Source organism: Phaethon aethereus (assembly GCF_964289735.1).
Source record: "Phaethon aethereus genome assembly, chromosome: 11".
NCBI lineage: Eukaryota > Metazoa > Chordata > Aves > Phaethontiformes > Phaethontidae > Phaethon > Phaethon aethereus.
The window spans coordinates 14,911,380-14,924,105 of record NC_138587.1 but is presented as its reverse complement, the minus strand read 5'-3'; the positions used below and the strand labels follow the sequence as shown (position 1 = coordinate 14,924,105).

At 36.1% G+C, this 12,726-nt stretch overlaps 1 protein-coding gene across 1 annotated transcript in view; it reads right to left on the bottom strand.

The window, feature by feature from the left end:
• The window catches only part of TASOR (transcription activation suppressor), a gene marked incomplete at its 5' end in the record, with an annotated part of 32,937 nt that overhangs the window by 17,556 nt on the left and 2,655 nt on the right, over positions 1-12,726 (bottom strand). Inside the window, 8 exons of the mRNA XM_082004659.1 lie at positions 323-428; positions 1,110-1,141; positions 1,818-1,945; positions 3,364-3,522; positions 3,861-3,952; positions 5,369-5,441; positions 6,313-6,405; positions 7,471-7,616. Coding sequence (XP_081860785.1) covers positions 323-428; positions 1,110-1,141; positions 1,818-1,945; positions 3,364-3,522; positions 3,861-3,952; positions 5,369-5,441; positions 6,313-6,405; positions 7,471-7,616 — 829 coding nt within the window. The remainder of the gene's footprint in view (positions 1-322; positions 429-1,109; positions 1,142-1,817; positions 1,946-3,363; positions 3,523-3,860; positions 3,953-5,368; positions 5,442-6,312; positions 6,406-7,470; positions 7,617-12,726) is intronic.

Here is a 12,726-nt window from a genome sequence, read left to right as displayed (position 1 = left end):
CTTCTTTTCTCCCCATAGTCCTACCCTCATTCACCAAATAAGAACTATCAAATACACTCTTAAAAATCAGTTCCTTGGACTATCTCATGCACCAGGGGTGTTTATTCCTGCAAAGGACTGTGTGTCAATTCAAAGGAAAAAACAAACAAACAAGAGATCCTGACAGAGTTGTGTGCATGATCTAAAAGCAGCTCTGGACCTGCATAACTCAATACCCTAGTTTGACACATTTAAAACTTCTATCCAAAATTCACCAGTCTCTACTAGCAAGACTTTTAACACAACAATATTTTAAACTTATTCTTTAGATGATAATACTCACAGCTTGCATGGAAGCAAAGGACGTGCTGCTGATTTCAAGGAAACATGGCACAAAAGTTTGCCTTTATTCCAAAGCTGTCCCCTCCATAATGTATAGTTAGACTTATCTAAATTAAGATGGAGAAAGACTGAGTGAAATCACTTGTTACATGGGACTGAAAGGAAATGGCAATAAAGAGGCTACTGAAACTCCAAAAGCAGTTTAGGGAAAATATCATACTAATATGAGACCAGACAATAATATATTAAACAATAAGTTAAAAGGTGACAGAAAGGGCATTTACAATCCTATCTTGTTTTGACCTGCTTTGAGCAGAGCAAAGGAGTTGGTATGTTACCTGTACCTGTCTATATAAGCATGCCCTTGATATCAACATCTGTGGAATGATATCCTCTTTCCTTACCTTAACTGTCAAACACTTTTATACATATTAATATTTTGCTTGAATGAGGTTCAAAAGAAAAGTAGGACAAAGGATCATATTTGAAGTGCCATCGAACGGCAGATTTGGGAATAGAAGATAAGTTCTTACTACGCTGTAACTAGAAAAGGAGGGGAAAAAGACTTTTGCTTTGCTCAGTTCTGGCTTGCTCTGGGAAAAAATACCCATTAAGATGTCTGATCATCCAGTATCAGGAAGAGATGCACACTATCAGTATGGTACAGGATATAGTCAGCATAACTAAGCAATCATTCTGGTTAAAGAAAAATAAAATTACATGGGGAAAAAGATCCATAGCCTTCCAAGTCTGTATCATAAAAGCAATAAATTTCAATTCCTTCTTACCTGTAATTCTCTCCATGTTGAAGCTGTTTGATCTAATAAAAAGAAAAAAAAAAAAGACAGAATGACTAAGTCGAGACAGAAACTTCTGGCAACTAAATTTTACGTTAAGGATACCTATCTGTCTAACAAAATAGCAACACTGATAATTTGCTATCTAACCACAAGCTATCACTGCTGCAGCATCTTGTGCTATTTTAGATATCTTGATAACTATTTTTAGCACTACGTAGTAGAGCCCCCACATCTGGATGACTTCCTATCAGTATGGGTACCATATTGTATCTCTAATCAACTGCCCATTTTGATAATTCTCTCCACAGGCAGTAAGATGACACCAGTGAAGAGTTCAGTGACAAAGTATACAGAATATTTTTTTAGAACACCAAGCAAGATAGTGCTGTGAACATTTTTGTCTGTGAATTTCCTCAGTTAAGCAAAAAAACCACCACTTTATACATGGATTCCACCTAGGCAGAAGGTGAGTAGGTGAAAAGAGCAGCAGAACTGCTTCCTACAGGGGCCAGCCTGTTGCATTAAAACCAATTTGGTCACCTCTTGCTTTGCATTAGAAGTATTTATTATGCCAATTCCCTGTGACATGTCCATTCATTTCAGCACTGGCCATCTAAATCAATTCTAAGCTACTGCCAAGAGCTATGAATTCTTCAGGCTGCATGCAGTCTTTCCAAAACTCATTTCCTAGCTTACCTTGATGGGGGCAAGAATTTTGGTACTTGCACCATTTCGTCTTTATAAGTAAACGAAACGACAGCATACGGACAAACATGTCTTGGTCTTCGCCTTATCTCATCAAAGCCATATTCATAAAAATAGTACTAGAAAAAGAAGTGAAGACAACTTAAATTAGAATTAAATTAGTTAAATCAGAATTCTGTTAAATTGTATTTTGCAAATACACTAATAATCCATGATCTTTCTTCACTGAAAAGCGTACTCTGTTTCACAGGAATGGCTTACAAAATACACCTCATGATTAATTACTTCAATAAACAAAGGGAGTTTGTTTCAAACCCATTATGCCAAACATTAACTGGTAAATAAAAGTTACCATAATGAAACACATTTATGTTCCCTTTACCAACAGCCTGTTTCTTCAACAGCTGATACCTAAAATAAGGAAGCTTTTAAATGCTGTTCTCATATATACTTTGTAGCACAATCAATTAAGGTAATTTTTTCACCTTCTCCTCCCTCCTTTATCAAACACTGACAGGATGGACACTATGTCAGGAGCTAATCAAAAATGAAAAAATAATTTTGCAACATTTATTTGAAAGCATATTCTTGATAAGGTAAGGGACAATTAACAAAAAAAAAAAAATTACTGCGGAAAGTAAGTATCGCTGTGAGTTTTGGAATCCAGCCTTAGTTCAGTCACAAAATTCTAATGTTAAACGTTAATTAAGGCAAGTTTGTGATGAGAACTAAAAACATACATTCATTTTCCAGCCATTTGATTCTGTGCTCAGCTCTGATTTACAAAAGTCAAAAGAATTTGTAATACTGAAGAGAATGCTTTCAAGTAAGTACCCTGAAATCTATGGACCTGATAAAATAATCTGAGTGCAAGAGATCACTGCAGTAAGAGATGGAACAGCTGGAGGAATAGAGATGCTTGGAACTGATTCCATTGTCTCCTCCCTCACCTTCTCCAAACCTGAGAATTTGGTAAGGGAAACAAAAGAAAGAAAAACAATTTAAAAAGAAGCAGGATGTTCTTTCCTTGCAAATGTTTTCCCTTTTAGGAATCTCACTTAATGCCCACAAGCCAGTTCTACTTTTACACTTCAAACTCTACATACTGGATGGGTCTCTGAGCAACCTGCTCTAGTGGAAGATGTCCCTGCTCACTGCAGGGGGGTTGGACTAGACAGCCTTTAAATGTCCCTTCAAACCCAAACTGTTCTATGATTCTATATTCTCTCCTCTCCTTCCCAGTCTACATTCCAGTCCCCATGTACATTCCTTAGCTATTTCCTATTCCACCTACAGCCTAATCTGAAGGAGATCTTCTCCATCAGGTCCAGGTATGTATAAGGCAAACAGGAGAAGCTGATGTGTTGTTCTGTAATACAGGCATCTGTGGGCTACTGCTAAAAATACACCAGGCTACAGCTTTACAGGACATGCTCACTATTTGTTGTATCTTCAATGAATTTATCTCCATAATTTCCAAAGTTCTGTTTATAAAGTTCTTACATACAAAGATAAAGCATGCTCAACTTTCCTCTACCTGAGTAAGTTCATAGGCTCGGTAAGCCAACAAGGAGGTTACTTTATTTGCATTCTTTGAAACGTGACACTCATGCTTTGGCGTTGGATCTAACGCACTTTTTACTGTTGATTCCATTGCTTTCATACCAATGTGGTCATATATGCTTTTCATTTTTCCCTGTAATAAAGCAGAAGAATTGTAGGCATGAGCTTTTTCCTGAAAACTGGCACCTTGCTTCCAGTACCAAAGGAAGTAAGAGCAAGGAAATGAAAACAGGCCATTAAAAAAGTCATTTATAGAAGTACATTATTTTCATATTTTCAAAGAAAATGAGACATTTTCAGCTTTTATAAAAATTTATTATGCTTTATTTAAGCTCAATATCAGTATCAGATTTTAAATCTGATAGGGTTCTAGTTTCTCTACAGGCAGATGAAGTTCAGTAAGTTAGGTTAAAACCTTTTATTTTATCAATAAGCAATATAATTCTTCAAGAATAAGCAACATAAATTTACCTTTATTATTTTAAAAACAATGACATCTCCAGTTGCTCCAACTTCTAGAGGATTAGGCTGCAATAAGTCAGCATACCTGGAGATATATACACCTGAAAGGAGTATAAAAAAAAAAAACAACAACAAAGAAACCCCACATTATGCTGAATGTTAAAATGTCATTAGAAATTTAAGCAGCATTACATGGGATTAAAGCTCAATGTATACCAAACAATAAAGATACAACAATCTTTTTGGCATATGATCAGAGAAAGGTGTAGAAGCATGTTCACATTTTGCAACTTCAAGACAGTAGAATAGTTTATTTGCACCAACTGCAGTATGAAACACAACAGCAGAATGCGGACACTAGCTCAGTTTGAAAGCAGCACACCCACATTACTGAAAGTGGTGTGACCAAGAGTACAAGCCCTGCCCAAAGGCTACACAGATACTGCTTTCACGTGGTTTGTGGTTTTGGGTTTTTTTTTTGAACAGCTGAGGTCCTTCTGTACAATGTCCCATTGCACAATGTGGACATAAACGGTAAAAGTTTGAGAAATAAGGCAGGAAAACACTGGCATCTTCATCAAACTTTCATTATACACAGTTGACAAAAATACACTATTTTGGAATCGTGAATTGACACTCAAATGGAAAGGTAGAATAACTTCTTGCTTTTCAACACTTCAATTATAATTTCATAGATTTTAAGGCCTCAAACACACACTGTCATTTGTTGGTCTAGCTGACTACCTCAGATCAAATAACTGTAACTGAACCCAGGTACTCAGAAAAGCATCCGTTTTGCTTAGGTTCCTCTCATTCCAATTCTCTATTTAACTGCTTTGATAAATTGTTCCAGTACCTTTACTGGGTAAAACAGTAAAAAAATTACATGCTCATATATCTTTGTTCTCCCGCTCCTCACATCTGTTCTGCTTTCAACGTTCATATATTGTCACCTCTGCATCATGTTACTCTGACAGAGGATGACAAAATTATTTCTTAATTTTCTATTTTAAAAGCTTTGCAACAGAAACTTTGCAATTTGCACTTTCAAATCTCTTAATGCCTTGTGACTCTCGCACATCTCCAATTACCTATGCTCTTCTTGGATTTGTGGATTCAAGAACTTTAGTTCTATCTATGTGAATACTAAGCTAAGCTACTATTTCCATTAGTTATTTCTGGATGCATATACGTATGTACAAACACAGAGAGGCACACAGCCATAAATTATATTAGGTCTTTGGCCTCCGAATTTTACTGGAAGAACATGATATATTGGTTTGACTTAAGCCAAAATGAGAATTAGGTCTTCCCTTTGGGAAAGGAATTTAAATGAACTAATCAAAAACAGAGTTATGAAATGAGATTCTGACGTCAATCTACTTTGCTAAAAATACCTAGCTGTGATGTTCCTGCAATAAGTGATAGAAAAAGGACTGAAAGTTTACACAACTGCATCACATTAACTGCCAACTCATATGGAATAATACCAGCACATATAATCAAAAGATAGTTACCCATGGAAGGGCTGCCAAGAATTGTTATTTTGGAGTGGCCCACCTGCAGCCCCTTTTCGCATATGCTTTGGATCTGAAGAGAACAGACATTTTTTTAAGCAAGTCTATCAGGAAAGCCATAATATGAACAGAACTGTGAGAAACAACAATTAGAGAATTTTGATTGAGCTAAAAAAAAAAAAAACAAACCAAAAACTAACCCCCCAAAAAACCTTTACAAACAAAATCACCCAGAGATAAGACTAGTCTGAATTGCTACATAAACTGTTAAACTGTGCAAGCCAAACACTCAGTACGAAGCAGTTACAGACTTACCCATGTCTTAAAAAAAAAACAGCCTCCCTATACCTTAAAACACACTTTCTGAACATTACTTGCTTTTAATACACAAAGCAGAAGTAAACCTGCCAAATGATTGAATACTTTAGAAATTCTGTCTCTATAATAGCAGACAAAGCACAGGAATTCCATCACTTTCATTAAAAACATATGATCAAAGAAAAGACACAGAAGATAAGGTCAATTTTCTAATATTACAGGTTACCTTCTTTTTAAGGTAACCTCTTCTTGACTAAAAAAAACCCTCACCAAAAAACAACTGCAATGAAAACATGTGTCATTCCTTTTCAATTAAAAGAAACCAAACACAAAACCAATAAACACCCACATGCCATCCAGAAATCTATCCTTTTAAAACAGATCCTAAAACAGAAAAGATACTTTACAGAGTCATGTAAATGGAGCACCTTAAATAGCAGAGAATAAAGGATTTAAATGGTGACATAGTATCCTATCTCCTTCCCACCCTTCTACACCTTTGAGTGCTGAATTTCGCAAAAATAACTTAAAGATTAATAAGTGTGTCAACAAAAACACTCAGTTTAAAAACAAAGCCTCTTAACTGAAAAAGAGAAAATATTTGATATGCAAATTTGTCTTCTTACCTGAGATCGATCTACCATCAGAAATGCATAGGTTTCAGAAAGCTCTTTTTCTAGGCGACCATCAAATTTCAGCTCTCTGCGTTTTTCTGTGAACTATTATTACAGAAATTTCTTAACACATGTAGACAGATTACTGCTGTCACATTCAAGTGTCAATGTTTTAAGGACCCATCTATGTTAGCAGATCCAAGTGTACAAAAATAATCAAAAGATACTTTGACTGAGACTATAGTATGCTAAAATTCAATTTAAAAAACATTATACCCGTGGGAAGTAACATTGGCTTAATCTGCCCAAAGATGTCTGTCTTTGTTTTTTTAAGGAAGAGACACTCTTCAAACAAACCTATGCAGTAATGTTTTAGTGTTATCTTTGTAGCATAACTACCTAGAAGCATCCAGCTCAATGCCTTGCATATCATCTTTGAAATTCCAGAAATAAGCTTTCTTCTTTTAGGAGGCTGATCGTTATCTCTTATGTTATAGTAGCAGGAAAAAAAAAAAGCGCTTCAGAGTTTACCTTATAGTTTCAGGGTAATAATATAGCAAACCAATTATGTATTCTATTACTCCATACATGAAGCTTTTTGTCACTGGGACTGAAAGCTTATTTCACAGTTTTGAAAGAAAGCCAAGGCTGGATATAAGATACACCAGATAAGGTACAGCAGAAGCGCTTCAACCAAGCTGCTCCGCTTACTAGTTCCAGTAATCAACTCCTTTATGTACTATTTCTTGGAAAACAACAAAATTACAGAGGCTGTATAAACTTGGTATCAGAAAAATATTTTACATCTTAAGTTTCAGAGGAAGCATCAGGCCTTTCAAATAAGACACTATAACATCTTTCCAGGTTATTAAAAATACAAACAAATTTTTAAAAAGTGGAAAACTAAAAATGCAAAGAGACAAGTGGCGCCAAATACAATTTTTCTTTTAGTCTTTTTTGAGTATCTGGCAGGCACAATTTTATGTCTATGCAGTAATAAACTTGCCTGAAAAATAGCTGCCTACATTTTTGGGGATGTGAGTTTGCAATTAAATATCAAGCACATAAGCAGAAAATAATCTCCAGGTCTTTGCCTCCAGACTCAGAAAAAACATTAGATTTGATTTGACTTGTACCTTATTCATAAAGAGAAGCCACAAATATACTCACTTCCTTTTCCAGCAGTTCACTATGTACTAAGCTGGCTCTCTTGTAATTAAAATTGGACACTGAACTTGGTTCCAAGTAAGATGAATGCAGAATCTTCAGAACATCTTCAAATTCTCGAGATCCTACAGCTACTGGCTGAAAGAGTGCTATAAAAGAGAAGAAATAAAATAATAAGCTCAAATACACATCTGAAAAAATTCCAGAATTTTCCAGGTCATTGACAGTTTATGCATAAAAACAAATGGTTCATGATTCAATTTAGAATACAAAACACCTAAAATATTTGAAAAAGATGGAATTTAGGCTAGAAAGTTTAAGATAAAGTTGCCTAGGATTATAGCATCTTAAATAACAACTTCTTAATGCTTTTTTAATATTATTCTTGAACAGCTAGTTCTCAGAAGTCAGTAAGTGAAGCACCTCAAATCTGAATTTACCCTTTGAAAACATCTGATATGTATTGCAAAACATTGTAATTAAACTTTTAGAACTTTAATTAAACTAATTAGCCCTTTTAATTAAGAACCGGGAACAAACTGTTCTAATACAGACCTCAACAACAGTTTCATAGCTTAGCCTCTCTTTAGAGCCGTTACCAGGTTTGTTTCCTTACAATAATTAGGCTGATCTTAAGAAGTCCAATAAGTTACTATTATTAAAAAACACACTGCCTGCGTTCATGTTGTATGATCTTATCCCCTAGATAACTGCTTTAAAAGGAAAGCCCTTCATTTGTTGTACAAATCCACCTTCTGGGCAAACCTTTGCCTAAGTTCACACAGTAAAGTGTCCATCTCCCCAAGCTTCTTTATTTCTGTTTGGGTACTGAAAGCGACAAACTGATGAGAAGAGCAACCCAAGAGTGGGCCAGCAGAGAATCTGAGTGCAGATTCTGAGAGTAATGTCTAGGAAAATAATACTCCTGGGGGAACTGAACTAGTTCAGTATGGCAAGTGTTTTTTCTCCCCAGGGTAACTTCCAAAACACTCCCAAAAAGTGCAATATTGTTGTGGCATTTGCAAACTTCAGACAGCAAGTATTCCCAGCCGCTATTTCTGAGACTGCTTTTGCTCTTTTTGTAGGAAGTCCTAATTTTTCTCTACCAAAATAAAACCCCCAAACCACCACCACATGAAATCGCTAGAAGTTACAATAGTTAGGAATGAACTACAATAGTACTAGTCTCAAATAAAAGACATTCTACCATTATTCTAACAGCAAATTAATTTTAGTTACATCTTTAGAGTGTATATCCAACTTCCATTAAACAATACGGTGGTAGATTTAGATAGTAATCTTTTCCGCATTTGCAGGAAAGATTTACTGCATTAGCCTCAATACAAAACAAATGTTCTAAATGAAAACTGAACTGTTTTGTGTTATCTAGTAAAAGCTGCATTTGCACGCACACTTTATAATACCACATGCACAAGCTAGAGTAAAGCAACGATTCCAACACCAGAAACAATGAACAAGTGATTTTTTTTTAAGAGTGGAAGTTATGAAAGTGATTAAGAAATTGTTCTTAAATAACATGCTTTTTAATAACAACACCTTCATTCTTGAACAGCTGACAGCAACACAGGAGGAAAGATAATTGGAAGTGAAAGAGATTCTCAATTTAGTATTACTAAGATTGAATGCACTTGTACTGAACAGAGAATCACTTCTTAATAAAATATAAACCAAGCCTACTGTAGATATACAGACACTGGAAAAGCACCTCCTGTCCCACTCCATCCCCAAACACCTCATACCTTTCTGACAAGCAGTTATTAAACCCCAGTGCTGTAGTGTGTGAGTTTCACATACTGCCTGCTCCTTTTCTGTCTAAAATGACCAGTTAAGGCAGAAGGTTACCAACACCAGCTGCTTATCCAAATTTCCTGTTTCCTTAACTGTGCTTACTGTACCCCACCCCTCCTCCCTCCTTCCCCCTCGGAACGCATGCTCCATCAAACCCAGCCTATTTCTTCCATCTTGAGTCCAGGCAAGTAGAAAACTCTACAGGACTAGGTAGAAAGAGTGACCACAAACTATACACAATGTCTTGCCTACTTCTCAGATGCAAATCTAGGAAGAGGCATATTACATCAATTAAGATCCTGTCCTTCAATCAAATACTGTCAACTACATTCGCATTCGTGTTTAAACATTTCCTGCTTTGTGGTAAGTTCTGATGAGCAAGCCGAGACAGAGCTGCCCAAAACCAGCAAGTCCCTCAGTTCTTCAGCTAGGGAGAACCTACATAAACTACTACTCAATCAGCTCCCAACAGATTTATGGAAGAGCTCTACCTAATGCTTTAAACTATAGGATACAGCAAATTAAATACTTTTTTAACTATTCTTGCATTTTTTTTCTTCAATTTCTTAGCAGAGGACTGAAAGTATGTTTTACTACTGTTCTTACTTATTATTCAGTAATATACATATACACACTTGTACTTCACCAAATTTATACGGTAAAAAACATCATCTAAGTTCACCAGAGATACAGCTGAAGCTAGAAGGACTGTTGCTACCTTTGTAGTACAGACAGATCAAAACGGAAATATTTTTAAATACCTGGGCACAAAAATCACTTGAGATTCCAGTTTTTCAACCTGAGAACATACAGAACATTCACAGTCCAAGAACAAGACCCTACATCCACCTTTTAGGAGGAAAATGCTTAATAATCCAAAAGCTTCATGGTAAAGAAATTTCTATTCCTTTAATGTGTACTGCCCACTCCATACAAAGTAAACAAGAACAACAGCAACTACACATACAATCTTGCCTTAGTTTACTTCATGCATAAATTGAGCGATTGGCTTCATCATCAGCCGTCATCCATTGACGGAGAAAAAAGGAACATCAGTGTAATTTGTTGAATGCATAATCCTTACAGAACACACTAATGTTTTAAAGAGTACTTATAAACTCCAAGTTTTACCCTGTCTGCCTGACACCTTTTCACATATAGTAGTGGCAGACAATCCATACTTGGTTTGAGAACTAGACACCACCCACTAAGCATTTCTTCCTCAGGGGGCAGCCTGCTAATCTTGTATCTATTGCATTCTGAGTTGCCAAACGATGGATAGAGCAAGGAAAATCTGGTAAACTTACAGCAGGACAGCATTGTAATCATAAAGTTAAAGAATAAGTCACTTGGCTTTGAATTTCAGACAAATTACCATATAAAGCAGTAAAAATATTTAAGAGTGCATGGCATAAGCTTTTTTTTAAGCCTTGTTCAAGTAGGATTCTTCAAACATGCTAACCTTAAGCTTCCTGACAGGCTCAAATCCACTTTTGTAGTTCTTCCAAAACTTGATGCACTGCAGGCTTCAGGTTCTTACTAAAAACCTGAAACGTTACCTACTGAGGTAACTAGCAAGGCAATCAATACTTTCCCATTTGTCATTTAAGCATTGGTGCTAAAGGGCAGCTATTTTCTAAAAGGTTAAGGTCGCTACAGAAGGGCCTGTACCTCACTTAAAGGAGTTCAGAAGCAAGAAAGAACCCCGAAAAGTACTAAACTAGACCTACAGCAGTCACCAAGCCCTATGTTCACAGGCAAAGGGTGAGATTATTAACCTTATCTCCAGTCCTATATCACTTCAAAGACCAGTAGTGTATGCATATATATTTTTCAGGCTCACTACACAAACCTGATGTGGGTATGCTGCACCTTTATTCGGATCCATGTAAATTAAAGTCACTTATGTGAAGACTAACTTGCAGTATCCTTATAACACATAAAAGTCAATTATTGCGGGTTTTGCTGGCTTGTTCTGCAGAAGTAAATATATACTGGTTTTGTTTAGTTTCTACTCGATGTATTGGAACACACAGAAGTATTTTTAGGTGGAAACTAAGATTAGCTAATACAGTACCTAGTGTAGAGACAGACATTAGACTGGATGTTCAGATGCATGTAATTCCCTAGAGGCTTTAAGTTTCTCTTTCACAGCTGTCTGATGCTTCAACTTTAGAAAACTTGAGTTTGAAGTTAGTGAGTTTGGGTTGCTTTGGGTTTTTTTCTTCCTTTTGTTTTCAAGTCAGAACGTGAAGACAAGGAAGACTGAGACATTCTCTTTAAGGAATCCTGAACTAACCCACTTTCAAGTGAAGATAAGTAAATTACTTATTTTATTATCAGGTAAGTTGGCAGAATGCTAGCGCTCTTCACAAACAAGCACTCCTTCAACAAAAACTCCATTGAGAAGCATTATTTTCTTTAAGTCTTCATTTTTTAAGACTAAGACCAAAAATCTGTGGTGTTAATGAACCATAACATTGTCACTTATGCCATTTTTTCAGCCCAAAATGTCTTTTGCTCTCAAAACATCTAAGTAGTCATCAAGTTCAAGGACTGCTTAATGAAATCCCCATGTAGAAACAGCAAGTAGCCAACAGCAGAAATGCATCTCTACCATGGAAAATAAGACAAAAGACAAGGCAAAACAAAACATCAAATGCTATTAAGTAGAAAAGGGACAACGTAGACCTCTAAGCAAGTACTGCTAAGACTTTCATGGAGAAAAGCAAGACCTTTTTCCCCCTCTCACCCTGAGAAACAGCAGTCACTTGTTCACTTGGTAGACTATGGAAATAAACGTCCAACCTTTATCAACAAGCAAGCCCTTAAGTTGTCCGTTGCTATCTGAGCCTGTTTTTTGGAATTGCCTTTTGGTATGAGGGCCACTCAGAGTTCAGTAAGTCAAAACCTGCCCTTCTAGTGCTTTATCTTGAAAATTTGCTTTCCTCGTTCTATTAAACAAGTGTCTTTGATGCTTCAGGCAGACTCGGACACCTGAGAAGATCTGACAATCAAATTAGAAGAGGCCATGGCAACTGGCTACAGTACTAAGATTAAAAAAAGGGATAAGCTACTCAAGAGGGAATAACACCATTACTAAACTGTGTATACCAAGAAAACAGAAAGTTTAAAGACAGTTTTAAGTAGGAAAACAAATGCACGCACACATTAAAAAAATAAATCTCACAGCCAACCTTTTTTACAGTTTGGTTTCCTGAATTCTTTCACTAAGAAAAAGAAAAGAAGTCAGATGAAAGATTCTCTGTGACAACTAACCACAGTTAGTTTTAAGAAGTATGTTTCCTCCAGATGCATTTCTCCACATTAATAAGGTTCTTTCTGTTGACCTTCAGTCCTTCATTAGTCTCCAAACAGAGGTGGAGATGAATTCCAGAAAGGCTAAATAAGCAGATAAATCACAAGTTTTCTAGGATTTCTCCCTCACAT